General features: G+C 35.3%; 1 protein-coding gene across 1 annotated transcript; it reads left to right on the top strand.

Moving 5' to 3' along the window:
* The first annotated feature begins 6,909 nt into the window (after nucleotides 1-6,909).
* On the top strand, nucleotides 6,910-18,772 carry LOC113107484 (neuronal acetylcholine receptor subunit beta-2-like). Its single transcript, XM_026270040.1, has 7 exons — nucleotides 6,910-7,234; nucleotides 11,200-11,345; nucleotides 12,312-12,356; nucleotides 12,634-12,743; nucleotides 14,408-15,353; nucleotides 16,937-17,079; nucleotides 17,282-18,772. Exons 1-7 carry the CDS (start codon nucleotides 7,171-7,173, stop codon nucleotides 17,295-17,297), a joined length of 1,470 nt encoding a protein of 489 aa, XP_026125825.1. The 5' UTR covers nucleotides 6,910-7,170; the 3' UTR covers nucleotides 17,298-18,772.
* The last annotated feature ends 8,014 nt before the right edge of the window (nucleotides 18,773-26,786 follow it).

The raw sequence follows: 26,786 nt of genomic DNA, 5'->3' as shown, positions 1-26,786 counted from the left end.
CCCTCCTTATAAGTGACTGTTTTCCTTATTAGAGTGTTTATTTTTTATGTTCCCCATCACTTCATTTCCCATCATTTTCATGAATCTGTCATGATTCAAAGTAGGGTTTTTATGGAGTTTTTATTTAAAGCTAATTGTGACTTTTCCTTGCATTTCTGAGAATTGACAGAAATGTGAGATATAAACTTGTAATTCTGAGAAAAAGTCAGAATTGCAAGATGTCGATTTGCAATTGCAAAAACAAATACAAATCCTGAGATACAAAGTTGCAGCTGTTTTTACAGTTTTACATTTTATGACAAAAAAATAATACTAATTAAAAAAAAGTCATAATTCTGAGTTTGTATCTCGCAAATCTGAGCATAAATCTTGCCATTCTTTTCCCCCTTCAGAATTTTACATTCATATCTTACAATTCTGAGATTATATCTCACATTTCTTTTCTTATAACTCATAGTATACAAAATATGCAGAATTTTGGGAGAAAAAGTTGCAGTTACCTCCTATGGGCTTCCATATGTTTGCAAAGCAAATTAGCACTTGAACTTAATATTTCTGTGAATACTGTCTGAATCTTTTTTAAGTAGTTGCTTTCTCGCTTCAGCCTCTAAACCCACCTTTTCCACAGTGTTTCATCTCCTTCGGTCTAAAATTGTGCATGGTTTTGTGTAACTTCTGTTTCTCTGTCTCCCACAGTGCTCACTGTTGCTAGACTAATCACATTATCCACAGAGTGCCATGTGCACAGATGCTGCAGACTCTCAGAGCATGTGGCAGTGCAGCTGAGCTTGACATTTGACTCAACTCAACTCCACAGTTCTGCATTTACATTTGCCACACTCCATCCGTCCCCATTGGGCAAGAGGAGACAACAAATTAGCACAGATTCCCAGCAGAGAGCCAATGAGGCGAGAAGAGTGCAGCGTTATTGTGAAATGACACTGGGGCAACAGGGGCATATGTATGTATGATCTTTGTTTCTGTTGTTCTGTTCTTAATGAGGAGGTAAAGATGGAACACATGGTTTAGCTTAATGATGAAATAAACCAATGAATTTGCAGTGACTGGGCAAGGGACAAAAAAATAAATAAAAATAATTTGTAAAAATAGCAGACCTGGTATTTTGTGGAAGAGGGACGGGACATGTGTAATAACATTTAATGGTGTGCTTTGGATTCGATTAGAATGCCTTTGATCAGCTCTCTGGTAATCCCTCAGCCACTGGATTCTGTGAAGGAGCTCCATAATCTACAGCTCAGCTGGTTTAATGCTAAAAGACTGTAGTTACAGACTAGCGTAAGACACAGTGCATCTTGGTCAAAGTAAAAATGTGTGTAATGTATTATGCAGTTCATGCATCTGGGTCAATTTATTTTTCCACATACAGGTTTTTGAGCCAATCACCTGAGTCATGATTTAGATGCGATTCATTGCACTAGCCCCACAGTGAAATGATATCATGGCAACACTGATGGTGACACAAGAAAGTGTGGACACAGACATGGAGAAATATTGCATTTCATAAGTTTTTCCCAACATGCATGGCTCTCTTTCTTCTGAGGAACACAGAGTGAACTCTGCCTTTAAGCGGAGCTATTTTCCCAGTCGAATTTTAAGTCAAGCAGATTTTGAATGCAACTTAAATTAAATAATTTTAAGTAAAAAATTAAGCGTTCCCCAAAGATGAATTTAGCTGTTTTAAAGCCAAATTATGTATTATGTGATTATATGTGTCTATGTGATTTGTGCACAATCAAGGAGTTTTTGTGTGAGGATGGCTGGGACAATTTTATAAAATATTAATTTATCGAGACAACACAACTAAAGGATTTTAACAATTTCAACAAATTTAATAGTGAATTTTCAAGCAAATATTTTTTTTTATATATAAATTATTATTTGTAGAAAACAGCATGACAGACTTGCATGTGAAGCTTTAATATTTCAGTGTTTTTAAGAATCATAATTAATCAGTAATATCTGTCATGTTGGTTTAAGAGAGCTACTTTGATGGCAAAACAAACAACAAAAAGAACCCTACCTAATTAGTAATGGGTAATAGATTTTATTACCTTTGGTGAAGGATTACATTTTTTAGTCCTTCATGATAAGACAAGGTTACTGAAAAAGAAGGCTTTGCTGGAGAGAAGAATACCTGGCCGTAGGCAGGATAATAATGTACTTTTCATTAATGGTGAACAAAATCTGTGAGAGATGTCATGGAATGATGTCACACTGCCAGTTTATTCAAGATTTAAAAATCAGGAGATTAATAAGAGAGAGAAAAGGTTTCAGACTTGCAGAAATTCTGTCAATAAAATAAATAAGTAAATAAATAAACAATACACACCCCCAGCCCAGTGTCTATATGCTTGCATGCAAGTAAAATATATTGCTGAAATAGTCAAATTGACAGCAAAGCAGTGCCAAAGCTAGCATTTCTATGACAGGAAATAAGTTTGGGTATGGGTGTATATTTGGATATGTGTGTGCATGACAGACAGTGTCAGAGATAGTCTCAATTACACTTTCCTCACCTCTAAATTGCTCTGCACTGACCCCCTGAAACGGATTTGACCCTTGGTTATGCAGCGGTCAGGGCTAAAGCTTTCTGCTGTCTTTGACCTCATGGTCTTGCTGACACTTTCATGAAATATTTCAGCTGAATGAGCAGAATCACATTCAACGAGGGGAGACACACATCATTGAACTGACTGGCTTTAAAAGTTGATGTGTTTGATTTCTGTGACACTATTGGCACCGAACAGAATTACAAAAACAGCTGTTTCCAAACACGTTTAAAACAAAAACACTTCAAACTCATGCTTCAGTTATGGGTGAGTTGAAATGTTTTCCAAGGAGAGGCTCTTAGAAGTATACTCTTTTTTTTTTACATAAAAATATATAGGCCATACTGGGTTCACTCTTATAAGCAAGAGTGAATTGTAGACCCCTAAATCAATGATCGTTGTCCAAAGGAGAATTTGGAGGCCAAGGCAATACCTTGAGCTCTTTGTCATGTTCCTCAAATCATTCCTGAACAATTTTTGCAGTGTGGCAGGATGCATTATCTTGCTAAAAAAAAGGCCACTGCCACCATTACTATGAAATGATACATGAGGAAAATGAAAATTCTCTCATCATTTACTAAACCTCATGTCACCCTAGATGTGTGTCTGACTTTGTTCTGTGGAATGCAGCAAAATCTTTGATAAACTGTAAGCGAGTGCAGGTCTCTCAATGTTGATGATTGTGAAACCTATCAAAACAAACTCCACATTAATTCATAAAACAGCTGATGAATCAATGCTGATGAGAAAAACAGTCCTTCTGCATCTCTGGTTGAGCAAGTGTTAATGTTTACGTCTATGAACTCTTAAAACTGCATTCGGCAGTAGGCCGGGAAGCAATGGTTTATAATTTAAATAGTTAAAAAATTGCAATTTTCTCAAACAAACCTATCTTTTTGCTTTAGAAGTAAACATTTTTATCAACTGGTGTCATAGTTGGATTGCTATTGTATTCATTTTGCATGGCATCAAATATAAGGGACCCATGAACATGCACTGTATGTTTCACGCCTGTGGACTCATTATGCTGTGTTTTTTCCTCCATGTTTTCCATGTCCCATGTTGATTGTCTCATTCCATGCACCTGTGTTTAGTAATTATCTCTAGTATTTAAGTTCCAGTCTTTGTGTCTCTCCTCTGTCGGGTCTACATCGTCAATATCTGTGATGTTTCTTGCTCCTATTCTGGATTTCCCTTGTGTTTCGAGAAATTAAAGGATTGTTAATCGTGCTCCTTGTCTCCTCCTGTAGTGAATTGTGACATTATGGGCTAACAGCAATTAATTATTTTTCTAAGAATCTCTGTTTGTGTTCCACAGAAGAACCAAAGTCATGCATTTGGGATGGCTTGAGGCTTTTGGACGGAGTATCCCTTTAAAACTCGGTGTGTGTAAGATTTTCAAGCATTATATACTGTATGTGGTGTCCACTTGCCACATGTATTTGTGTTATTTGTATTTGAAATGTTGTGAAAAGTGTCAGCTGTTTGTTTTTGCCAGAGGGTTGGATGGATGGAGGATGGATCAGAACTGAAATGTCACCTTTCTTAGAAAACAGGTGTTTGTCCTCCAGGAATAAGTATAAAACTGGCACATCCAATGAATCATCTCTTACCATTTTTTTAATCTGTACAAAACCCCTCAGATATTACAGTAATCTGTCTCTCACACCTATTTGCCCGTCAATCTCTTTTACTGTGGGCCACACAATGTGAGATGTGATTCAAGTCCATTACGACAGATTGGAATCTCCATCATCCCGTAAATGGGATGTGTGTGCAGAACACAATTTACCCAACACTCCTGTCATAACCCCCATCTACACACAGCAGCCACAGCTTTGATTGAAATTAATGACTCTGTGTAAAACATCTGTATGTGTTTTTAAAGCAGCAACGGATCTATGGGTAATTACAGTACATGAGACACAGACTGAGGATGCTGGTAAACACTGTTGAAGAAATGTTAAACTCTTAGAAGAGTGTGCCATAATAGCATGAAAATGTCAGTAATGTTTAATGTGTTAACGTTAACTGTAAAGATCATGAGCAATATTGATAGCACTTCATTTTACATTCTTGTTTTACATGTATGCACTATCTACTTACTAATTATACTAACCCTAACCTTAACCCATATTAAGTCCAAGTAGTTACCTTATATTACTCAGTACTTTCTTGTGTAAGTTCACTGTAAGTGCACATACTGTAAAATAGTTTATCCACTGCATTGTGATAATATCTATGTACACATTTTACATGCAAGTTGTATTGTAAATGTAATAGTACATTTATACAGTACATGAATAAATGCTGTAAAATTAATTGCTGGTTCATGATATTGTATGCATAAACCAATGATAACACAATTAACATTATTATGAAGTGTTACCATGCCATTAAAATGTAAATAAAACATTATCAGATGTGTCTTTCTGGATGTCACGCAGCAATAAGCTGATGAATCTCTATAGTATATTGTTTTTGTATTAGTATTAACTAAAAAAGCATCCTCTTGAAGGAGGCCAATTCTAAATCAGGTTATGACTCTAAACAGGTTTATGCATTAGATCCTCTAGATACCAAAGACATCAATTCTTGTGCAGTGTTGCCACATTACACATCTTTATAAGCTTCAACATTAATATCAATATATACACTAGGTATCCCACTGAAATCAGAGTCTCAGATATGAGTGACACAATGAAACATCATCAGTCTGTATTTATTGTAGAGTCTATATGAAAGTGTGTGTGCAGTGTGGAGATTATTCTATGCTGTGAACAAGATTCTGCTTTTAACAGTTGGCAGGTTACCTGCTGTGGTTATAGAAAGCAGAAGCTTGCCTTTTAAAGCTCTAACCTCACTGCCTCTCCTTGTGTTTGTGTGTCAGTGTGCGTGTGAGAGACAAAGAGCAGGCGTATGCAGAAACCTTATGACTATTCAAACTAAAGATATCTTATACATGCCTCTTTTGACTATAAATATACCTCAAAGAAAGGCATCATTGTCTAAAATGTAGCAGAAATCATCATTCACATGTATACAGTACATACAAAGTGGCTTATTTGCTATAAACTGATTATTATATAATCATCTGCCAACCCTCATGCTATGAGAAAATTGTTTTGCTGGCATGCAACAAAGGTTATCACTTATTATTATTGTTTTAGCAGTTGGTGATCACTGTATGTTAAGTTCAGGTTCAGGTTGATGTTTATAAATAAAAAGGAAAAAAGCAGGGGTCTGAACCCTTGTTTCCTTTAAATGTTAATTATCTATTACACTTCTGTTATACTTTTCCCCACTGGTCGTGTCTTTACTCATCTGAAGAAGTGAGCCAGAACAATAATTAGTGTCACCCAGAAAGGTTTTTGGTGTTAAGGGTGCTCAGGTTCCTGGACAGCCTTTTTAAAACGACATTAAAATAGAATATTTCAGTAGATAATAGAAAGTAGATAAAGGGAGGACATCTTTTTTGTCAGGTATACAGTATGTGGGTCAGCAGCTTATCAAATCAAATCAAAAGTTGTGGATTAATATTATTTAATGAACTTGAAATAACACTGAACAGTTGTATTTTTATTAACTAACATTAACAAAGATTAATACATAATGCATTGCTCAAATGCACAGACACTATTTAACTGAACAGAGATGACATCACTGAATTCAATAATGAACTGTCTTTAACTATCATTTTGCATTATTTGAATGTTGTTCAGTTGCTTTGACGCAATGTATTTTGTTTAAAGCGCTATATAAAAAAAGAGACTTGTTAGTTGCATTTACTAATGTGACCTTAAGGTAAAGTATTACTAAAATATTTCTAAAAGTTTTAATCAAAGTTGGAATAGACTTTCAATGGACTGACAGAAATCTCTCAGGTTTCATAAAAAAACCTGACGACAGAAAGTAGACAGTTTTTATTTTATTTTTTTTAATTTAATGATTGATAAGGCGAGAAATCCTAAAATGACGTAACATAGCTTATTGAAGCTGATGATAATAATCATATTTTTGAGTCCAGGAGTCCCATATGAGACTGTATCACTGTTCTCACAGATCCCTGCACTGCATCTGAAGATTACTCAGCCAGAAATACATTCGATCATATAAGTGCATACTATAAGAACATTGTTATTGCCTAAGTATGTGAGCTTTAAAAGGTGACGTGTGTGTTGCGTGTCAGTTCTCGCGCTTCATCGCTTAAAAGTTTACATGGAGCCGTCTACAGTTTACTGTCATTTGCTTTCTTGTTGTCAGGAAACATGTTTGCAACAGCCGCGTCTCTTTCTCGTTAAGACACACGCACTGACTTGATGAAAGGCTTAAGCGCGCTTCAAATGTTAGCGCGCGTAATCTGACCGGAGTCTGTGGACGGGCTCGCGCTTTTCTCGGCGCACTGGAGTACATTGCCTTAACGCGAGCAAAACATTTGTCGATGATTGAGAGACGGCTGCTGAATGCTGAGAGAGAAAGAGCAAAGCCCGGAGCACAGAGAATAACCCTCGGCTAGGGTAAAGCACCACAGCGCCCGTCCTGGAGAGTGCACTGGACATCACTGTGAACCTTCACCCAGGACAGAAAGAGAGAGAGAGAAATGGTCTTCGTGATGGCATCAAAGTGGCTTATTTGTTTCTGCCTACTTTGGCTCTGCGTGACAAGTAAGAGGCTATTGCATACTTGTTTTTAAATACATTTATTATAATGGTTTGTCAAATAGCCATTAGTCAAATATTCAGAAATAGCAGCACGCAAAAAATAAGCATGCATTATTTTATTTTATTTAATTACTGACATTGGTAACATGGTGTTAGTCTCTCTCTCTCTCTCTCTCTCTCTCTCTCTCTCACACACACACTCTCTCTCCTAATGGATGCATGCGTTCATGTGGGACACATGTGCATAGTAGAAGACTTGTTGATTAAGTTTAAGTGTCCATTGTTTATTAAGTAGGTCAAACACTATTCTTTGAGTTTTTGTGCTTCTGAACTTCAGGAAGGTCATAGTGATTTTTTTACAGTTTGAATTTTATGCTCTGTAAATATACATATTGCTCCAGAAGACTTGAATTATAGTGCCTGCGTTATAAGAACTACTTTTGATGTTTTATTTTGTTTGGTAATTGTTGAAGCTTAACGGTGCTTGGTCCCCATCCACTTTCATAAAAAAGAGCAGCATGAACATTCTTTCAACTATTTCTGTGTTCCATGCAATTTTAATTAATTTGTTTTATATTCAATGTTTATTATTATTATTATCTAACCACATGCCGTGTGTCTGTGTAGGGTCAGACAAATAAATAATAAGGGAAATGTGTATAAAAGTATTTAAAGTTAAGATGTTTTTTTAGCTGGATTATTCACTTATAAATTGCCATATGACCACAGATTATTCATTTTTACAGTTTTGGAATGTGGAAGTAAAGGAAGTATAAATAAAGGTTAATTGAAGGCCTTAGCAAATGTTATTAAAATATTCACTGTACTCTAACAGCAAAATATAAAATATAATATTAATGTTAAAAAACATTTGCTTGCTATTTTTTTAATAATGCAAAAATGCTATAAAAGTGATATAAATGTACAATAAACAATAGAAAATATATATAATAATATATATTATATTCTGTAGTTACATTCTAAATTAAATCAAACATCACCAAACTGTTAAGAGTCCAAAAGTTATATTCTTATATTGAAATTCTCTAGAAGCCTTGAATTGGATTAATTTCATAACAAGCATCGTGGCTATTTTTCAGAATTACTGGTGATATTGTGATTACTAGTGTCCACAACCCGGCAAAAGACTATATTAAATATCTTAAAATGATCAAATATATATGTAATAGATCCTAAAATGCAGGATTACGATCGATGTGCAGATATAACCTGGGATAAGACCTATACATAATGTGAGGGATGAGAGCACTTAACCCCCACTAACATCCATTAACATCAGAGCAAGCTTTACAAAAACACACAACCTCTTCAGAAGCAGTTCAGTCACATGAACAAAAATCACAGCTCAGCTGAATAGCCTCAAACACACACACATAACGTGGTAATTGTAGCAGTATGATATCTTTCATCTTTAATTATCAGCTCTTTCAAGAGTTGTTGTGCATGTTTGTGTGCATGTCTTTTACTCAGGCTTTCTATCCACCTTAGTTTTCCCGTAAGAGCGGGTGTGGCCATTTGTAAATTTTATGAGTCTGGCTTCCGGTGTCCTGCACTTCCAGCTATTTTTAGCTTTACAAAACAGCTTGTTTTGCTGCTTGAAAAGCAAACAATTGTGTCTTAAAATTTTATTTTAATGTATTATCTTAATCGTGAACACACTTGTTTGTAGTGCAAACAGTTTTACTGTTCCGTGCATGTTGTTATATTCTTCTCGTTATTTCCCCACAGCAGCTAATGAACCAGAAGTCTGGCACATTCACAGAAAACGCCTTTCTTCCACGTTGAAAAAAGGCAGATAAGTTTGCACTTAAAAGTATAAACCTGCATTAAAAATGTGCACCTGAAGAGGAGCAGCTAAAGAGATACAAGGACTATCTTACTTAATGCAAGAGTAGCACAATTTGGTAAAAGAAAATTATCTACAAGGCTCAAAAGTAAATATGAGCACACTACTGACATCAAGAAAGTAAAGATCATCAATATATTTTCTGTAGTATGATGTAAAACCTGGCTAACAGCTTAAAAGACAGCAGCAGTTTCATGCCTTATGGATCAATAAATTATAAGTCAAAAACACTGTGTATATTATGGCAGTTGTGGCCTAATGGTTAGCCAGTCAAGCTGGTAACCCAAAGGGAGTGGGTTTGAGTCTCGGTAGTGGCAGCTTATGTGATGTGCAAATTCTGTGTAAAAGGCTATTAAATCTACCTGTGTCAACTGGTTTATGCTTATGCCATTATGACCTTTCTCTGAGAAAATTTAACGGATTAGGCTTGAACATGCCAACGTGCATTGTCTAAAATGTAAAATATGAAATTCTTGTTTATTTATAAACATTGTCATCATTTTCTAAGGAGATTTGGTACTCTCTGTTACTGCATTTGAATCCACTGCAGCTCATATAGACAATGAAAGAATGGCAAATAGATAAATCAATAAAATGGATATTAGAGTCAGATGATGCTGCAGATGTTTTGTCTGTCTGACGAAGCATTAAGCTAGAAATGGTGGTAACACACAGATGGGTCTGAGATTAGAGATATTAGGTCAGACACACATACAGTATATGGTCACACACTGATGCTCTTTCCAGAGGCTTTTGCATGGGTATAACATCCTTGAGGACTGAGTTACACATAAACACACACATAAACTGATGTGAAGTGGATCAGGACCTTGCTTTGCTTAAAGGGACAAGCCATGCAAAGTGACTAAAGCTCAGCATAGCCACAGAAGCTCAAAGGTGTGTGTGTCTTCCTGTGCGGAACAGATCCAACGGAGTCTGACACACTCTTGGATTCATGATGGAAACTAGGTGTGTGTGTGTGTGTGTGTGTGTGTCAGTATTCTGTTTTGAGAGGAGGAGCACAGTCACTGGAGATCTTATCCACATGCAGTGAGGAGGAAATGACGTGTGTGTGTGTGTGTGTGTGTGTTGCTACCGGCTTGGCAAGTCATTGTTTTGCCATGTCATTGGCACACCCCCTCCACAGCATTGGTGGGCTTATGAGTTATGATGGGATAAGATGCGGAGAAAAATGATTCTGACATGTTTGTGGTTTTTTGCTCTACAGTGAAAGCAGATTAGATGCAGCTTAGCAGACACCTCTGACCTTTTCATGATTTTTTCAAAAGCTCCAGAACTATAACTGTAGGAGATAGCACTGCTTTATAACTTCAATGTCTTTTCATGATTTGATGTTTGACATTTAAAGACAATTACTGTAAAAGATTTGGGCAAACAGACACTAGATGCAAAGCTAGAACGGTCTAGAATCATATTAAACAAGATTATTGGAGGATGTTTTACCAGAAAATGCTTTCAGATTTTCATCTTTAAAATTTCACGTTTAATACAATGTGTTACTTGCCATTTTTGAGTTAAATTTGTTTCTACACCTTTTTTAATGTCATTTTTTCTGATGTAATAATTCTTCTCTAATTCTTCTTCCTATTATTATTATTATTTTGGCAAATCAGTCATAATTTAGTTCATTTATAGTAATTTATAAATAAAGTTAACACAATAATCTGCTCTAAAATGTGCAGCTCAGACTGTTAAAAAAGTCAAATGTCAGAAATCCAAGGATTTCAGAACGACCTGTTTTTAGTTTTACAACGTCTTTGATCAAGGAAAATGTCAAAATCCTACGTCTCTATGTCAAAAATCCATCAAGACACTCACATCGATCACAAAAAGTCACAAAAATACTTTCTTTTATGTTCTAGCGAACATACAGTCATATACTGCACTGAAAATGTTATATACACACACACACACACACACACACAAACACGCACACAAACACAAACATACACACACACATGCATAGATAGACAGATAGACAGATGTTTTTACATAGACATTGCCAGTAAATTTCACAAACAATTCCTAATAATATCACACCTTTACTTTAGCATTTATTGTTTGTGTTTGTGTATTTTAGGGTCTCTTTCTGCTGATGCTGAGGAGAGGCTGGTAGATTTTCTGCTCGGTCCTGAGCGTTACAATAAACTTATCCGTCCTGCGGTCAATAAGAGTCAGCAGGTCACTATTGGCATCAAAGTCTCTCTTGCACAGCTCATTAGTGTGGTAAGTATGTCTCATATGCACACACAGAAAACACAAAATATTCAAGAAGAGGTGGGCAGCTCAAGGTCCACTGTTTCGCAGAGTTTAGCTCCAACTCTAAACAAACAAACTTGCTTGTATGATTTATTATACGTGATATCAGCATCATAAATACAGTATACAAATACAGTACAATCTCATGACCTAACATATACTGTATAAACCTTTTTTAAGTGACTCTGGGTAGGAGTGTCTGCTAAATGTCCTAAATATAAATGATTTATACATTTCTGTTTAAAGGTTTTAAGTCTTCATTGTCACATGATCCTTCGGAAATCATTTTAACATGCTGATTTGCTGCTTTTTAATGAAGTGTAGATAGCGTTTAAGTGTTTTTCACCCCAGAATTCTTTGACGAGCAGAAATAAAAATACTGAATAAAAATATCAGTTTCATTCTGACTCAAACTTTATATTTAATTTTTTTTAAATATTTGATATTTCAATAAGTAACATTTAAGGCATTTTGCATACAATCGTGTGAGTGTGTGTATAAATGGTGCATTTAATGTTCATGTCACATGCACACAATTGCATTAGAGCCGTGGTGCAGCGGTAACATGCCTGTGACACATTAGAGACTTAAGGTCATTCACACTGACAGGTAAAATCACATTGACGCTCTGTTGTAACCAGGCACAGTGCCACAAAGTGAAAAGCGACAAAACAATCTGTTACTATTTTTGTCTTGTTGCACTGGGTAGCCCCGCCCTCTGTGGAATCTCATTTGTTCAGATCTGTGCTTCACACAGCTGTAAATTAGAGCAAATCATTCAGACTGAGTTTCACATGCTTTAACCCTTTCGTGTCACTTCTAGATAGAGCTCAGTGTTAGCGCTCACACGGTTGATGCATCTTGTGTCATTCCGCTTGATTATTTTCTATTCACTTTTCCGCTGTTACATGCAATGTTCTGCTCTTTTTATAGAATGAGAGGGAACAAATCATGACGACGAATGTGTGGCTGACTCAGGTGAGCTCACCTGCTATGCCTGTGCTCTCATCTGGATAGTGTTATAAAACACAGTCTAATCAGCTGTCAAACACATGAGTGCATTTACTGCGTGTGTCAAATTTGAGTTGTAATTCAATTATAGTTCACTTTTAGGTCATTTCTAAAAGTGAGGGAAAATCCTGTTTAACCAAGTGAATGCATTTAGCTGTTCTGTTAAAAGTGTGCTTGGTAGCAATTCTGGTACATTGTCTAACCCACGTTTAAAAGTTTTAACCACACTTTACTCTCTCTGTAGGAGTGGACTGACTACAGACTGGTGTGGGACCCGAATGAGTATGAAGGCATCAAAAAACTACGAATACCATCACAGCACATCTGGCTTCCTGATATAGTACTCTATAACAAGTATGCTATAACTGTGACCAGTACATTTATATATCATTAGCACATCTCTACTGTCTATAGACTTAGTTTGGTATCAATAAGAGTTTTAATTTCTTTTGAAGGTCTCTTCTGCGCACCAAGGCTGCATTTATTTGATTAAAAAATTCAGAAAAACAGGATTTTGTGAAATAATATGAATAAAGCAATATGTTATTGCTGAGTAAGTACTGATAATAGTACTTATAGGATCCTATGTTATAATGACAATATGATACACTGATACACTTTCATTCAGTATAGTTATGCAATCTTACATGTGTATCGTAATGTTTGATAAATTAATGTTTTATTTGGAATAACTTTGTTTTTGCAGTTATTAGTACCACAATAATACATTTCCTGCAGCTTTTTTCAGTTCTTATTAAGGCCATGGGATGTTGTGAGACCTGATGCAGAGCAGTGTTTAGTGTCAAACACAATACAACAAGCAAACTGTCACTGTTACACAAGACTGGATAATTATGCTAGAAAGTTGCCAAAAGTAAGAGCAGTCTCCCTTGTTGCTGTTGTTTCACGTCGTTCACGTCTACGGTCTTGACAAAGCTCAGAAGAATGAAGAAAAAAATAAGTATGACAAGCAAAATGTTTAAAGTGTTTGATATAGGTCAGATGGTTGTTCCTTGTGGAAGTAATATGTGTTATATAACCTCTATTTTAGTAGATAAAAATAAAGGATGTACATACGCATGTTCATTGCTTAAATGGCTAAATTTGGTGGGATGAGACGTTAGTTATCTTAAGAGGCATTTCTTCATGTAAAGAGACACTGGCGCATCGAATCCTTTGCTTAAATAAGCATTGAATTTCTATGATAATTTTAATTGAAAAGCTGTACACTAATATTTTCAAGGGCACATAGGGGGAGCTATCCCGGATTAAAAATCTGTTAATTAATGCATACTAACCAGGAACTGTGTGTGAAGAGGAGGCGTTCTCAGCATCTCATATTCATGGGTTTTTCAAAACGGGGGCTATGATTTAAGTTAACCACACACACACACACACACACACACACACACACACACACACACACACACACACACACACACACACACACACACACGCACACACACACACACACACGCACACACACACACACACACACACACACATTTAGTCATTTAGAAGATGCTTTGTCCAAAGTGACTTACGAATGAATACATTTATAATAATATACCTAACCTAACCCTAAGATGCCAAATTTGATATTTTTATAGTTTAATTTTCAAGAAACAATGAGATCAATAACAATTATTTTAAATAAAAAATGTATGTACTAATAAATAAATATTATTTAGATTGCATATTAAATTAGTCTAAATCTAACATTACATTAATAGTGGTTATATCATAAAAAAAATTACTCATTAATTTGTTTTAGAAATTGTTGTTATTTAGAAAAAAACTTTTTTATTTACATAAATTGTTTATTTGTTCTTAATAATATATTTGCATAAAATAAAAATATATTTTAAATAAAAAATGAATGATAAATAAATAAAGTAAATAAATATAGAATGCATTTAGGACTGCATACATTTTCCCAGTGTAACTCCCTTTTTGTTCTTTAGGAATACACAGAATACAGTTGATTGATATTCATAATATTCATTTTTTTCTTACAGTGCTGATGGTGTATATGAAGTATCATTTTACTGCAATGCCGTAGTCTCCAACACTGGGGATATTTTCTGGCTCCCTCCTGCCATCTACAAGAGCGCCTGTGCTATAGAAGTCCGTAACTTCCCTTTCGATCAACAGAACTGCACGCTCAAATTTCGCTCTTGGACCTATGACCGCACAGAACTCGATCTTGTCTTGACGTCTGATTTTGCCAGTCGCGATGACTACACACCCAGCGGCGAATGGGATATCGTGTCCCTCCCTGGCAGAAAAAACGAAGACCCCAATGACCTCACATATCTGGATATCACATACGACTTTGTGATTAAACGCAAACCTCTCTTCTACACGATTAACCTTATCATTCCATGCGTCCTCATCACGTCTCTTGCAATTCTGGTTTTCTACCTCCCTTCAGACTGTGGAGAGAAGGTGACACTATGCATGTCGGTTCTTCTGGCTCTTACTGTGTTTCTGCTCCTGATATCGAAGATCGTTCCACCAACATCATTAGCTGTTCCATTAATAGGAAAGTATCTGATGTTTACGATGGTGCTGGTCACATTTTCTATTGTGACGAGTGTGTGTGTGCTCAACGTGCACCACCGTTCTCCATCGACACACTACATGCCTGAGTGGGTCAAGTGTGTGTTTCTTCATAAGCTTCCTGCTTTCCTTCTGATGCGACGGCCTGGAAGGTCTAATGTACGGGAAAGGTTTCGACGGAAACATCAACGGAAATCATTCTCATCTCATCAGGATGGAGACTCGTTCTTCTTAACTGATGACCCTGGGCGTGTGTGTGGGGCCTGGAGGGTCGGTGACCTCCCTGAGGGGTCAGAGTTCAGGCAGAGAGTGAAAGTCAGGCACGACCAAGATGTGGATGAGGCCATAGATGGTGTGAGGTTCATTGCTGAACATATGAAGATTGAGGATGACGATGAAGGGGTGAGATGTGGTTTTGTATTTTATTGACTGATTGACTTTATTGATTTATTTATTACTGAGTTTGAGTGGAGTAGAGTTTTAGTGAATCAACAATACAGCACAACAATTGCTGATATATATATTTAGTAAATCAATGCAGAGGAACTGGTTTAGGCCATTCCTGAACAAATTACTCTTATGGACAATTTCTTTTAGTGAATAAAAAAAAAAACATGTAGCACAACCAGCGGTGTCTAAATCTTGAACAAATGACTCTTATAGTAGCTGGTTCTTAGTGAATTAAAAAACATGCAGAACAAATGGGGTAAATTGATTCCTGAGCAAATGACTCTTATGAGTCAGTTCTTTTTAGTGGATCAAAAAACATGTTGCACAACCGGTGTGATCTGATTCCCGAACAAATGACTCTTATGAACCGGTTCATTTTAGTGGATCAAGAAACATGTAGCACAACCGGTGTGAGCTGATTCCCCGAGCAAATGACTCTTATGAGTCGGTTCATTTTAGTGGATCAAAAATCATGTTGCACAACCGGTGTGATCTGATTCCCGAACAAATGACTCTTATGAACCGGTTCATTTTAGTGGATCAAAAAACATGCAGCAAAACGGGTGTGATCTGATTCCCGAACAAATGACTCTTATGAACCGGTTCATTTTAGTGGATCAAAAAACATGCAGCACAACCGGTGTGGTCTGATTCACGAACAAATGACTCTTATGAGTCGGTTCATTTTAGTGGATCAAAAAACATGCAGCACAACCGGCGTGGTCTGATTCCCGAACAAATGACTCTTATGAGTCGGTTCATTTTAGTGGATCAAAAAACATGTAGCACAACCGGTGTGGTCTGATTCCCGAACAAATGACTCTTATGAGTCGGTTCATTTTAGTGAATCAAAAAACATGTAGCACAACCGGTGTGATCTGATTCCCGAACAAAGGACTCTTATGAGTCGGTTCATTTTTGTGAATCAAGAAACATGTTGCACAACCGGTGTGATCTGATTCCCGAACAAATGACTCTTATGAGTCGGTTCATTTTTGTGAATCAAGAAACATGTTGCACAACCGGTGTGATCTGATTCCCGAACAAATGACTCTTATGAGTCGGTTCATTTTAGTGGATCAAAAAACATGCAGCACAACCGGTGTGGTCTGATTCCTGAGCAAATGACTCTTATGAGTCGGTTCATTTTAGTGGATCAAAAACTTGTAGCACAACCAGTGTGATCTGATTCCCGAACAAATGACTCTTATGAGTCGGTTCATTTTAGTGGATCAAAAAACATGTATCACAACCAGTGTGATCTGATTCAAGAGTTCAAGATGCATATTATGAATTTTAACAGTACAAATTTATAACATTTTACATGCTGTTTAATATGCAAACTATTTTATTAAAATAATGCTGCCTCTTAACACTGAAATGTCATAAAACATTAAAAGTGTAAACATATATTTATAATTATGCATTATTGGAATCATCACATATTTTGTAAATGAAATCAAATACTAAAAAATGCATATTTTTAATGGTAATGAATATTTAAGTAAGTTTAAGTTTTTTTTTTTGGTTTGCAGATCATTGAGGACTGGAAGTATGTAGCCATGGTGATCGACCGGCTCTTCCTCTGGATTTTTATCCTGGTGTGTGTCGTCGGCACACTCGGACTCTTTGTTCAGCCTCTCTTTCAGAGCTACAACACCCCCGTGGCAGAAGAAGTGTGAGTCACATCTTTCTCTCTCTACTCCTTCTCTTTTATTCATGATAGAGGAGAGTTTGGAGGCAAGTGCCTTCCAGAGTTTTGTAAACTTCTGCATTTAACAATAGTGTCACCTTCGATGTGGAAAAGTTTACTGATGCATCTGCCTCTCTCTGTCCTTCCCTGCCTTTTCCCATCATATTCTTCTCTTTCCCATTTGCAGATATGGGGATTTCTAAAATATCCACTGAGTGATCCTGTGACTTTGGGGCATACCAGCTTTGACATATCACAAACACAAATCCACATTAACGTTCAGCAGAACCGAACCATTGTGGGACGAATTCACTAAACTGTTGCATTAGCGTGTGGTGTTTCAGCGCAAACTTATGAATTTTATTCACCAACCACCCGCAATACAGTTTAAGCAGCACATAATAATTGTTTTGAAAACCTCCTTTCTATGCAAATTAGGCTTCTTATAGCATGTGTATTAACGTTGTGCTATTATCGTCCACAGGAAGCTTGCTGTAAACACAATTGTATGTAAACAGATACCTGTTTACATTTTCTACTGATCGTGGTAGCAGTAAATTATCAAATGATGATTAATTGGAGTAGAGTGTTATAATCAGCCGTAAAATCAGCCATTACTCAATTTGCATAATTTCTTTAGATGCAGATAAACACATTTGCTGGTTCTGTTCCTTCTTAGTGAATTCCTTATGTGTGTCACATGACAAACAGTCTCAATGCTATAAACCAATGATCCTGTTTCTTTAATTAAAGGTGCTGTATGTAATTTTTTTGACTATAGTAAAGCATACAAATGCCATAATTGATTTGCAGATATTTAGGAAACGCTTAATATACTTGTTTCTCTGAAAAGCAATGCTACAGTCGGTTAATCTACTTTTAATGTGCATTCTGTGTCAGAATGTCTGTTTTTGTTTTGGTCTGTGTGATTCCTCACACAATCAAGGAATCCAGAAAACAAATTAGGTCAGAGATCACTGAATCTATCCAAGTTAAAAAGCTTTGGATCCAACTAAAAATCTCTGTTTCGAGAGGAATAATTAAACATGGATGAATCATCTTGTCAGCTTTAATTGTAAGGCTCGCTGCCTTCATTTGTCAGTTGTATTCTTCCTGTTGCATGTTCTCAATCTGGCAACCCGTGTGAGCATCGAGTCTGAGGAGTATGGACCGGAGAAACAATATTTTTAAACTATATATTTTAACTACTAGCACAAAATTACATACTGCACCTTTAAGAGTTTCTCATTTGAGCAATAAAAGTCAGCTGTCATCTTTGCAGCCAAATTGTTGTACAACATTTATATGGTTTATGTAGTGTTCACTTTTATGTTTTTTTCAAGGCACACATTCACTTATATCAAAGAAGAGTTTACAGGGTTTCAAGAGCAGGATTATCAGAGACCTTGATGCAAGAACTAATTTTCTAAGACGTTTTTTCTCCTCTTTGCTTGACCTCATACAAATGCATTGACACAAACTGTAGTTCACTCAGTATTGTTTGAAATGAACATTTGATTAACGTCTGTAAGTGGTTTTCCGGAATTGAAGCACATTTTAATTGCCTTAAAAGAAAGTTTCATGCTGTGATTGATCACTTCACCACCACAAAAGTATGATCAATAGACTTTTCAAAATAAGCATTGTAGTTATAAAAATGATACAATAAATATTTTTTTCCTTCATGTGAGAGCTGTTTTTTTAATTTCTGCATTTTCTTTGTATTTATTTTATTGCACATTCAATATTAATGCTCCATCTTTGAATCGAGAGGGTCCATTTACAAGTGCACACAAATGCATTTTTCCTCGTGGACAATCTTTCATTATTGATATTTGGTTTATATATTACACACATATAATACACACTGTGGTGCTTATCTGTTTTATAGTATCGATGTGTCTGAGGTATCAACACATAGACAGAGTTTTACCCTTTTAACCGATGCTTTGGTAACATGCAGGCACTGGGAAGCATAATAAATGTAGATGCTTTCGCTAATCTTTCTACGACATTAGCATGGAAAATATTCCATTGCTATGGAAACCACTAAGATATGGGTGTGCACTCATTTTAAAGTGGCCTTCCCCATGTCAATCATATTCCCTGTAGAGGGATAAATCCTTCAAGTGGTAATGACGAAAGGTAGAGCTTTATCATTTTAAATACTACCATGAATGTGCAATTACATTATTAAAATTGCCTTTAATAACCTTTTTTTGGGGGGACTTGATATGCAGTATATAATTTTATGTGCACAATATTCTTCAAACATAAAAAAATATATATTTAAACAAACCCAGTATATGTGTGTGTGTGTGTATGCACACACACACATACATATATATATAAAACATAATATGCATATAAATATCGGTTGTCACTCAGTTGAAAAAAATGTTATGCAATGCATTACATTAATGATTAAGAGATGCACTAATAAACATTCCTCAAAATATTTATTTGATTATAACATGATGTTTCTAAAAAATATTATGTATGGATAATCAAGTAGCTTTGCTTCATTCCAGTAAGTTTTCAATTTGAAATACTACTAATAATATAAAATGTATTCTTACCAGTACTTTATGAAAATCGTTAAATATTCCACAACAAAAAGGCATGCACAACAAAACCTAAAGGGGGAACTTTTCAGACCTCAAATATATATTATGAACCATCAACCAGACGACAGAAGGCATGTAGTAGTTTGTGCACAAAGTTTAGATCATAAAGATAATTTAGAAGGCATCAGAGTTTTGTGTATCAAATATGAGTGCAATGCTTGGATCCCTGCCATGAAGTACCATAAATTAACCATCTGAGAGAAAATTGTCATCAGCATTTGAACCAGTGAGACAAAGTACAAAAGCAGACTGTAATGCTTCAAAGCTGTCCGCACCTTCACAATTTAGCTTTTCTCTAGAAATTTTAACTATTCTCTGCATGCTTTTTTCACCCTTGAAATTTTCCAAGTGTGTGTGTGTGTGTGTGTGTGTCCATGAATGACATTCATTATATAAGTTGTTCATAAATGAATTACGGTAGTCTTCTTTAGAGTCATGCTTATAGTATTCCTCTTCACTTCTCAGAGTGGACATAAACATCATGATGTATTGTTTAGATATCTTTTATGTATTCATAGCATCTTGAGGAGCGTCACAAGAAGCTGTTATGCATTTAAGCTGATCTTAATTTGACTCACTAAAAATGATTTGAAATAAGGAGACAATTAGAGCGATATGAGAGACCTGTGGCCGTAAAATAAGAGGAATGAAAGAAAATCCATGAAATATGTTATTTGTCAAGAGTTGAGAGCTGTCAGGCCTATTTATATATTTATTTTTTTATTTGCACATATATTTTCAGCTGCCCATAGCGATGATGTCGGAGGAAAGATTTAACATGGTGGAAACTTCATTGCCTCAGCAGAGATGGCTGCTGTTGTCTGCAATGCTGCTGATCAGCAGAAATGTCCCTCCATTGCTTATAGCGTGCTGAGATATCGACGTCTCTCATATTTACTGTCAGATTCTCTAATATGCAATGGTGCATTTAGAAATGTGGAGAGGAGGAATGCATTTGTTTGTTTTCAATACAATAAAAGCGATGATGATTTAATAATAATAACAAATAATACAGAATTATGCTCAAATAAAGTTTTTATTATCTAAACATAGTATACATTTGTGTGTGTTGGGGATATGACCTTGAAACAAGGTCATACTTTTTTTTTATTTTTAGGAATTTCAAGTTTAATTTTAATTAATTTATTTTTGGCTCAATTCAGTCTGATTTTTATATTATGTTTGCGCAATTAAATTGTTAAACTATGTTTGAAAATATACTCTCACAAAACATACAGAAATGTCTGTAAAAATACAACCAAATGTAAACATAGATAGATGATAGAAGGAATTAAAGACTCTCAAAAAGTGTATAAAAGTTCACAAAGCCTCCAGAGCCTCTCTTTAGATTATTCCAGAATGTTTGCTTTGGTCAAGTATGACGGCTCTTTGCCTGTTGTTTTGCTGTGCTTTTACAGCTGGAACACTGCCCATCTTAAAATGAGAGAAAACTATAAATACCATTAGAAAGAGGTAATCTGAGAAGCCTATGCAACACACACACACACACACACACACACACACACACACACACACACACATAATTTCATTAGCTTGTGAGTCTCTCCCAGATTTCTCTCATTAAATATTGTCTTAAGGTCGCACGTCCCCAGAGGCATATGGAGAGACTGCATGCGTTTGATCACTCTCACTGCCATTGAAGATTAAAAATAACACTAACCACACACAGCTGTCATTTCAAAACAGCACACAAGGACTCCTTAACACACTATTGGGCCTCTATAGTCTACAATCACAAGGTCAAATTTACAGGCTTGCTTTGATTGGATAATTGCTGCCCTTTTTGCTGCCCTTGTGCTGCTCGATTGAACCTCCCAACAAAAAATAAATAAATAAATAATTCAGTAAATATTATGTATTAAAATTCAAAATTATTCTCGTCTCCATTTAAATGTCATGCATTCATTTCAGTAAAAAAAATTCACTATTTCAATTCCTCTGACAATGTTTCTAAGATTTCGACTAGTATCATTTCCACCGCAAACGATTGTGTTTAATATCATTCTGTAATGGGAATGGCATTTTAAACATTTATAAAATGACTGAAAATCATAGCTAGAATTTTACACATCAAATACGCAGAATTTATGCATCATAAATAACAATTTTCAGACCGTTGGCATAATTTGACAAAGTTACATGTTGTTTGTAAATTGTGTGAAAATTGTTAAAGGTGTTTTTACTTGTAAGATGTTTTCATACAGTAAATCAGTTTCATTGCAAATAGTGATATAGCCTAATGTAAATCAAATTAATATATGTAATATATTTACCATATATATTTTTTTTAAGTTCATATTTTAAGATTTAATGTCAGAGTCTGTAACAGAGGGTGTAACAACAAAATCTATTCAAAAACACATTTGAAATGTGCAGAAGCCGAAATTTGAAAACATGAAAGAAATAAAATGTTGTTGAAATTAGATATATAAATGTTTTGCTCAACTACTGTAACTACGCTCTCTTCCTCCTTTAAAGAGATGAGAGATGAGTTCACCCAAAAATAAAAATTCTGTTATCATTTACTGACCCTCATGTCATTCCATATTGTCCAAAGAAAAAATAAAACATATGTGTTGGAATGACATGAGGGTAAAAAATGACATAATTTACATTTTTGCATGAAGGATACATTTAAGATGAGCTATCCCTAAAGATTTTATTTACTAGACAAACTCATGCAAGTCACTACTCTGTATATATACAGAGATTCAAATGTGTTAGATCACATGTAGTCATTTTTAAAGCTTTATCTATTGATTATCAAACTTATTTATATTACGTATTATCTGTATACATTCTCAGAAAAAAAAAGGTACAACAGCTGTCAGTGGGATGTTTTATAACTTTACGTATTAATATGTACCTTTTTTACTTGGCGGTATCACCCCAGTGACAACTTTAAAGTACATTTATGTATTTATGTTTATGTTAGTATATTTATATACACTAAATCCTTATATTTAATTGTTTAATTGTTCACCCAAAATGTGTCTGTGGGAAACAAATCCAGCATTTAGGTGTTTTAACTGTAATCTCTTGCCAAATTACTAGTCCATAATCCGTAATAATGTTTCCTCCAATGAAAATTGTTCTTTCACATAAAATTTACTCACATATGTTTTGTTTAGTGCTGTTTTCACTCGTAACTGGTGCTTGATCTGTACATATATCTCTCCTGATTCAGGTGAGACGACATTTTCATTGTAGAAAGCAACATATATCAGTTGTTTGGACTCTCATTCTGACGGCACCCATTCACTGCAGAAGATCCACTGATGAGCAAGTGATGGAATATTTAAGACAGTTTGAGTCACACCTGTTATTAAATATAGATTTCAGTTCCAAATACTGACTCTCAGAAAAGTAAACAGGTGAATATCAGTAAGTAACTATTAAGAGTGCTTACTCTGAGTCTTCCAAAAGATCATTGCATTTGCTAAGATCTTGTCAGGAGCAAGAGGCTGTGAAGATGGTTTCTACTTTGCAGCAGTGCGCCCTGTTTCGTGATTCCAGATATTCCCACTGAACAATAAAAGCACTCAGGTACAATCATCTAGGTTTTGTAGATGTTGAAGTGAATAATTCACAAGGCCATAAAAGTCCTATTGGGGAATGCAACTTTATTTTTCTATTTTTAATATGCGTTTGAAGATGACGTTCCTGTTCTAAAGAGTGAAGAAGCTTTTAAAAGAGTATTTGGGACATGGCAGGGTGGATGGAGAGAGGAAAAGCAGACACACAGATTTGAGAGAGGAGAGTGAGACATTAATGGCTCTGTGACTCACTATGTCTTGCTTTTAGGACGCCATGAATTAAAGATGGAGAAAAGAAGAAAGGAGGAAAGAGTAAAATCATGGTGTGATTTTAGTTTTATGATGGACACATCACCTATTCACTCTGTCCGGATTTAACATATTTTTATATAGATACATACCAATTCCTTAAATCCTAATATATATATATATACATACATTTTTTATTTAAAGGTGATGTCTAATGCTATGTTGAGTTACTGTATTTACGCTGTGAAAGAATGCTAAACATTTTGCAAATGTGTTTGTTGATGAACGTTTTATAAACAATGCCCAGTTCGGCGCTGGATTTGCACAATGTTTGATACTGAAAGATGAAGCCGTCCCAGCTATAAAAGATCCCGGTCATGATTCAGAACTGCAGACAGTAAGTGAAACGGCATCAAAATGTCTGTGTTTAGTTGGGAATCTGGCAAGTTCTCATCACTCTTTAGCTCCGCCCACAGCGCGCCTCCAGGACTCAGCTGTTTTTTGGAGAGATTTAGAAAGCTGTATTTTTCTTTAATTAATATGATAAAACTAAAGACTCTTTGGAGCTATTAAAATGCTATACTTCTATAATAAACATGAGATTGGGTGAAACTGTGTGTGATATGTCCCCTTTAAATTTAAGTTCACAATTATGTCATTTTATGTGCTTTTGTCTTGGTTGTTATTATTACTATTTGAATCTTTCTTTTTAGCTTTAATTCATTTTTAGTTCAGTTTCAATTTTAGTAATTTTAGTACTAATATTGGTTAGTTGCAAAAGCAACATTTTTTAAAATATATATATAATTTTTTTTTTTTAAGTTTTTAATTTAATTTGTATTTTATTTCAGCTTTATTTCAATAAATGGAAATTATTTTTAATTTTTAGTTAAGGAGATAATCCACCCAAAATTGAAGATTCAGACATCATTTTGAGTGCACCATCCCTTTAGCAATAACAAAACTGTTAAACTATAATCTTGATAAACTATATAGTGCTTTTGCATAATGCGATTAGATTTGTGTTGTCAGTACTGTGACGTTAGAGCTGCAGAGCTCCTAGGGATGCTGGTTGGTGTCACTTTCTTGTCTAATTAAAGGCAGAAAGCTTAAAGCATCAACACGCCAACCCCAAAGTACTAGTCAGTTTATATTAACAGACACATAAATGCTTCTTCAAAAACAGGGAAAGCTTCATAGACACCGCTTTGACCACAAATCAATGTTTTAGCACCATGGACAGCGCCAGTGCTGTAGCCATTAAATGATATGATTCTCCCAAAGTATAGGAAACAATACCGAAAATTCTGCATGCGTACACAGTGATCCCTTACCAACACACACATTTTCTCTCCTATTTTCCATTTTAAAGCCACAGACCATTTTTTTCTGCGGTTGTAGTTGCTATTTAACCAAATATGCAGTATGTATCTAAATTAATGTGTTATGTTTGTACCGCAGACTACTACGTAACGGATGATTAAATTAAATCACAATATAATTACAAAAGGTTTTGTAAAATACTGTTATGACTGAGTAACGGGGATGGGGTATTTAAAAAAATAAAAAAATAAATTTTAAGTGTACTACTTATACACATATTTTGCTGAAATAATTACCCAAACTAAATCTAAATTGAAATGAAAATAAGTGCATGAGGGAAAAGACAAAAACACATGATTTAACAAACAATTGTGTAAAGACTGATACAGGCCTCCAAATTGCTGCACCTGCTCCCTCTAGTGTACACACACTCTGAGAGAGAGAGAGAGAGAGAGAGAGAGAGAGAGACCTGGTGTCCAAGCTATACTCAGATAGGAAGATCTATTTCCAAGAAAATTTTCATTGAAGATCTGACACCTACAAAGTCCCAGTACTTGTGAAAAGCTACACTGACAAGATATGCAAAGCCAAATGAAAAGGATTGGGACATGCTATAAATAACTACCTTTATTTTATTTTATGCGTACATATCTATGATGGTTAATGTTCAGCAATGTAAATCCTGTTATTACACTTATTAAAGGAATAGTACGATTCAAATCTGCTGAAAATGTACTCATATGAAGGACTTTTTTAGCAGAAGCAGTGGTTTAAAGTTAAAATCGTCTATTTGTAACCATAACTTCTCATGTCACAAGTCATTAACTGTTGGACTGGAGTTGGTGTGGATTACTTGTGGATTATTGTGATGTTTTTATCAGCTGTTTGGATTCTGGACTCTGACGGCACCCATTCTCTTCAGAGCATCCATTGATGAGCAAGTGATTGAATGCTACATTTCTCCAAATCAAACAAACTCTTTGACTTCATGAAAGGCCAGAGGATGAGTAAATTTTCAGCAAATATTAATTTCTGGGTGATTTCTTGAGAAGTTTGAATCTGAAACACATTCACAGAGAAAGGATAATCCATACAATGAAATCTCCATCAATGTAGACTGCTGTTTCATTTAACAAGATTTAGACATGATCATATTTTATTTGTGAGAAGGTACACTGCTATTAGCACTTTGACAGACGACATAAACATTATATTTTTGTTCATCCTGCCATTATCCACTTTAGACTTTAAATTTAAAATGTGTATTCCTCTCTCTGTGTGTATGCATTTGCACATGGATGCCGGTAGGTTTTATGGTCTGTTTGCTCATGCACATGTGTTGAAACATCAAAATGTCCCTTTCACAAATACACAGATAAACACAGCCGTTTGATGGGAAAACAACAATAACACATCAACAGCTGCATGCTGAGCCATGCGTGTCCCTCTGGCATAAACATGCGTGTTTACATTTAAATGTTAAACATGGATTTACATAAATGATAGCCTGTCATCTTTTAATTCATCTGATGTCTTTGTGTTCGCGCTATATCAATAAAGTGAGATTTAAACTAAATTTTCATAAATACTCTGTTTTTTTTTTATGTCAAAGGCCAGGCATTTATAATGGGAAGCTAAATGTAATCAATATTCCTGAGGCTTTTCCAGCGGCACTTAGTCACCTGCTGTAACCTGGAACTGCTTTTAAAACTTGAAACAAAACTTTATGCACCTTAGAAAGCCTCTTCGATGTGCAATTAATAGTAGATACACAGATACATTTCTGTCTGATTTTCTGTGGTTCCTAGGGTGATATGAAAATATGTTGTAAGTTTTCTATTGCGATAAAGGGACAAAGGGAAGATGATGTTTTTAAAGAAATAGTAATTAATTCCAGTGACATTTGCATTAAATGCAAAAAAAAACTTGTTTTTGC

The sequence above is a fragment of the Carassius auratus genome, chromosome 1 (genome assembly GCF_003368295.1).
Source record: "Carassius auratus strain Wakin chromosome 1, ASM336829v1, whole genome shotgun sequence".
In the NCBI taxonomy this organism is placed as follows: Eukaryota; Metazoa; Chordata; class Actinopteri; order Cypriniformes; family Cyprinidae; genus Carassius; species Carassius auratus.
This window is presented reverse-complemented; position numbering and strand designations above follow the sequence as displayed.

What these genes read in the sequence shown, in the direction of transcription:
- LOC113107484 (XM_026270040.1), top strand. Translation starts at nt 7,171, where the DNA reads ATGGTCTTCGTGATGGCATCAAAGTGGCTTATTTGTTTCTGCCTACTT. An exon ending in CGAATGTGTGGCTGACTCAG is followed by an intron (nt 12,357 to 12,633) that starts GTGAGCTCACCT and finishes CTCTCTCTGTAG; the next exon opens with GAGTGGACTGACTACAGACT. An exon ending in GATATAGTACTCTATAACAA is followed by an intron (nt 12,744 to 14,407) that starts GTATGCTATAAC and finishes TTTTTCTTACAG; the next exon opens with TGCTGATGGTGTATATGAAG.